The sequence below is a fragment of the Numenius arquata genome, unplaced genomic scaffold (genome assembly GCF_964106895.1).
Source record: "Numenius arquata unplaced genomic scaffold, bNumArq3.hap1.1 HAP1_SCAFFOLD_133, whole genome shotgun sequence".
In the NCBI taxonomy this organism is placed as follows: domain Eukaryota; kingdom Metazoa; phylum Chordata; class Aves; order Charadriiformes; family Scolopacidae; genus Numenius; species Numenius arquata.
In genome coordinates, this window is record NW_027415466.1 from 74,084 (window position 1) to 78,146 (window position 4,063).

The following is a 4,063-nucleotide window of genomic DNA, read 5'->3' on the forward strand; positions in this document are numbered from 1 at the left end:
AGTAGAAGGGCTTGATTCAGCTGCCCACTTCTCACTGCCAATAGGGAGATTCCCTGAGGAATCCCAGGCACGCAGGAATCCACCCCTCAGCGTGGCTGGGAAACGGAAGAGGAAGCAGCATGTTTAGAGTAAGTTGTCTCCCACCCCTGGGCAGGTGGGGCATTTCACAGCTCCCAGGTGAATGGGCGGGATCACAAATGTGTTTGCTTGAAAGAAGGAAAAAGGCCAGGGAATATTTTTCCACTCTTCAACACCAGACCTATATTTCTTTAAGACACAAATTCCCTTCTCCCACTTCTCACTCCACAAACGATCCACAGATTCTGCACTTGTAGAGATATACCTGGTACACAAGATGTGCACTTACAAGTTGTCTATGCTTGATCAACAGAGATCCACAACCTGTTTGTGCCTGGTGGATCTCATCTCATACGAGCTCTCAACGCGGGCCACAGTTTTCCTGAGAGCATTTCCTAGAGCCGCCTTGACCTCCCTGTTCCGCAGGCTGTAGAGGAGTGGATTGACCATGGGCGTGAGGATGGTGTAGAAAAAGGAGAGCACTTTATTGAGCTGCCTCAGTGGGGCTGTCCTGGGTACCATATAGACAATGATGAGGGTGCCGTAGAAAACAGTGACCACAATGAGGTGAGAGGAGCAGGTGGAGAAGGCCTTCTGCCTCCCCATGGTGGTTGGGGTCCTCAGGATGGCAGCGATGATGCAGAGATAGGACACCAATGTGAGTACAAATGGGAAGACTACATCCAGAAAGCAGATTGCAAAAGTAACCAGTCTAAGCACCGTGGTGTCACTGCAGGCAAGCTCTAACAGTGGGGCAAAATCACAGAAGAAGTGATCGATTGCATTGGGACCACAGAACCGTAACTTGGAAAATTGTCCCGTGACTATGGTAGACATTAGTAATCCTGCCAGCCAGGATCCAGCTGCCAGCTGGAGACAGAGCTTCCAGTTCATGAGGCTTGCATAGAGCAGGGGGCGACATACGGCCAAGTACCGATCATAGGACATGGTGGCCAGCAGATAGCACTCGGCACCTGCAAAACAGCCAAAGAAAAAGAACTGTGTCATGCAGCCCTGAGCAGAAATGGTTCTGTCCCTGGTTTGGAAGCTGGCCAGCAGCCTGGGCAGGATAGTGGCAGTGTAGCAGATTTCTGCACTGGAGAAATTCCCCAGGAAGAAGTACATGGGAGTGTGAAGACGTCGATCTGCCACCACCAGCACAACAATGAGGAGGTTGCCAAACACGGTCAGCATGTAGATCGTGAGAGAGAGCAGGAAGAGAGGCACCTGCAGCTCGGGGACATTACTCAGTCCCAGCAGGAGGAACTCCACTGGCGATGTCTGGTTGTCCCATTCCTCTTTCTCTGTGAAGTGCTGTAGGACCTTCTTTTCCCCTCGTGGCAGGAAGGGAACCTGAGGAAGGGCATGCATTTCTGGTTTTTTTTTGAAAAGGAATTGGGAAGAAGTCACTGCTGGAGACAAGATGGAGGTTTTCCCCCATTCAACTGGATTCAGACTTAGTCTAGGGGCACTATTTGTTGGGAAAGGGCAGGAACAGGTTCTCCGAGAGGGCCAATCTGCTCTTCTTAGAAGAACCTCCTCTGATGAGAGAGATGAGTTGCTGCATTGAGGTGCCTGTTTCTGTGGAATGAAAGAGAATGTTCATTTGCTCACATTAGATTATGAGGCATGAAGTTATTCCCAGTAGTACCCGGCATAGACATTGGCCATGTCCTGCTTTCAAGCAACAGAAAGATGGGCCAGAGAGAAAAACTTGATTGTGCAAAAAAGCCTTTAGGGGAACGCATCGTGCCATAGATGGTTTCTTCCCACTGAGGAAGAACAGACACTGAACAGGATCAGGATTAGTGGTCTCAACTCCCTGAAACATTTGCTTTCTGATGAGACAATTCTGTCCCTGGACAGTCCATCTCTTTCCACTGAGCAAGAGTGGCCAGGAGTTACTAGCTTGGTCATTGAAGGCACTGCAAAGGGTCTGTTAGGCAGGAGACTTACAAGCAGATGTGAACTTGGGAGAGGAGGATGGAGAAAACTGAATTCCAGAGAAGAGGGACCTGAGCTGCCTAAGCTTAATGAGGAAAAAGTGATGTTGCTCAAGGAGGAGGGGAAAAGGACAGGGGTGATGATCATTTGCTGGCCATCTTTTCCTCCTCGCCTTCAACTTCTGTGTGTATTTGGGCTGCCTCCCTGCAGCAGCACAACTCCTGGCCCTCAGCATCGCCACCTGAGTTCTCAGGGCTCCCTGTTCAGTGTCGCAGTGGAGACACCAGAGTGTGCCGAGGGTGAGTGGGGGCTGAGGCAGGGCAGGATCATAATCAAGCAGAGGTTGCCAGTAAATGCCTGATACGTGCCCCATTGCTTGCCCACAGCACGTCTGTGGCTGAAAGAGAATGCACTTAGCCCACACCTCCTCTTCTGGCTTTCATAACATTCGGGTCAGTCAAAACACTGTCCCTGATGATTCCCTGCCTCAAACTTTACACATTTTGCAGTGAGTTGGAGATGGCCAAGGCAGGCACCCGGGTAGCCCAGAGAGTTCCTGGGATGGAGGAACCCCACCTACTCTGGGATGCATTGTTCCTGAGGGTGCTTCCATGGGGAGTGTGCCCCAGATTCACCGCTCTCAGGAACTCACGTCCCATGCGGATGGCTGAGAGACAGCTGTGAGACGGCTGAGGGACCGAGATCGATCCCTAAGACACAAGCAAGATGGAGAAAGAAACAGAGAGACTGAGCTGAGAAAATAAGGGACACGTATTGGCACACCATTGGCCCCATACACTCTGCCCCAACCTCTTCATGTCCATGCAGGTGTCTGATGCCCCACAGCTCTGACTGCACTGACGGTCGCGCTGCCTGTATCTCTGTTCAGCAGTGCCAAGGACACACAGAGGGTATCTGGAGGAAAGAGTGAGCTGGAATGAGAAGACATGCAGGACAGGACTGTACCAAGACACATGGTCTCACTTCCTAGTTGTCACTGAGCAGAGAGCCACTGGCACATTAACCACACCTGCCTCAGCAAATCCAGGACCTACCTGTAATCTCCAGCATGATGACGACCTTCCCTCTGAGGGTAACGGAGGATGAAAGGCAAGGTCTGGGTGCTCTCTTCTGCCTCTTCCCCGTTCCATCCTCCCTCTTTCAATTCTGCCTGCAGATGCTGACCCAGGACTCAGCCATTGCTCTGTCCTTGCACTCTTCTGTCAGCATCTCCTTCGGTGAGTCTTCACCAGCACCGAATATCCCCAGCTCTGCAGTGCCTCCCGGGTTTATAGAAGAGCCTCCTGAAGGTTCCTGCTGCAGCTCCACTCTCTGTGTCACAGAAACTGAGCGTTGTGCAAGTGAATCCCTGTGGGGATGAAAGCCCTGAGCTGCCCTCTCTTGGACCTCTATGCTCTTAGGAAGAGGGGAAATGAGCTAGGGCAATGAGCCTTCAAACTCATGGAGCAGAACTACAATGAGATATGCGTCACAGCTTCTGCCCGACTCCATGAACGGTCGGTCAGTGGGAAGGAAGGAGTTATTTCCTCCAAGCTGAGGAGAATGGCAATGTGGGGCGGGATGAATCACCCTCGGGGGTGCCAGGCTCTGCTACTGAGGAGAGAAGAAACCCAAACCTTTCCCAGAGGCAAATTTGCCCCCAAACTCTCTGGGGACTAAAGGGAGCTCAGCTGCTGATCTAGACTGCCAGTTAGGATCCCACCCTCCAAAAGGAAAGGTGCACAGGGTTCTCCTTGGCTCCAGCTTTAGGTCAAGGGGAGCAAGAGGGCATAGAATCATAGAACAGTTTGGGCTGGAAAGGAACTTAAAGATCATCGAGTTCCACCCCGCCTGCCATGGGCAGGGACACCTCCCTCTACACCTGGTTGCTCCATCCAGCCTGGCCTTGAACCCCTCCAGGGATGGGGCAGCCACAGCTTCTCTGGGCAACCTGAGCCAGGGTCTCACCACCCTCTGAGTAAGGTATTTCTTCATGATACCGCTCAGCTCTGTTGACTTGCTCCTCATGACAAATAGACTC

The 4,063-nt window shown here is 51.9% G+C and overlaps 1 protein-coding gene across 1 annotated transcript; it reads right to left on the reverse strand.

The window, feature by feature from the left end:
* Positions 1-384: 384 nt before the first annotated feature.
* Positions 385-1,449, reverse strand: LOC141478729 (olfactory receptor 5AP2-like). The gene has a single exon (XM_074167720.1). The coding sequence runs from the start codon at positions 1,447-1,449 to the stop codon at positions 385-387; it is 1,065 nt and encodes a 354-aa protein (XP_074023821.1).
* Between the last annotated feature and the right edge of the window lie 2,614 nt (positions 1,450-4,063).

Bases quoted from the DNA above. Each gene is read 5' to 3' on its own strand.
- LOC141478729 (XM_074167720.1), bottom strand. From the start codon at position 1,449: ATGCATGCCCTTCCTCAGGTTCCCTTCCTGCCACGAGGGGAAAAGAAG.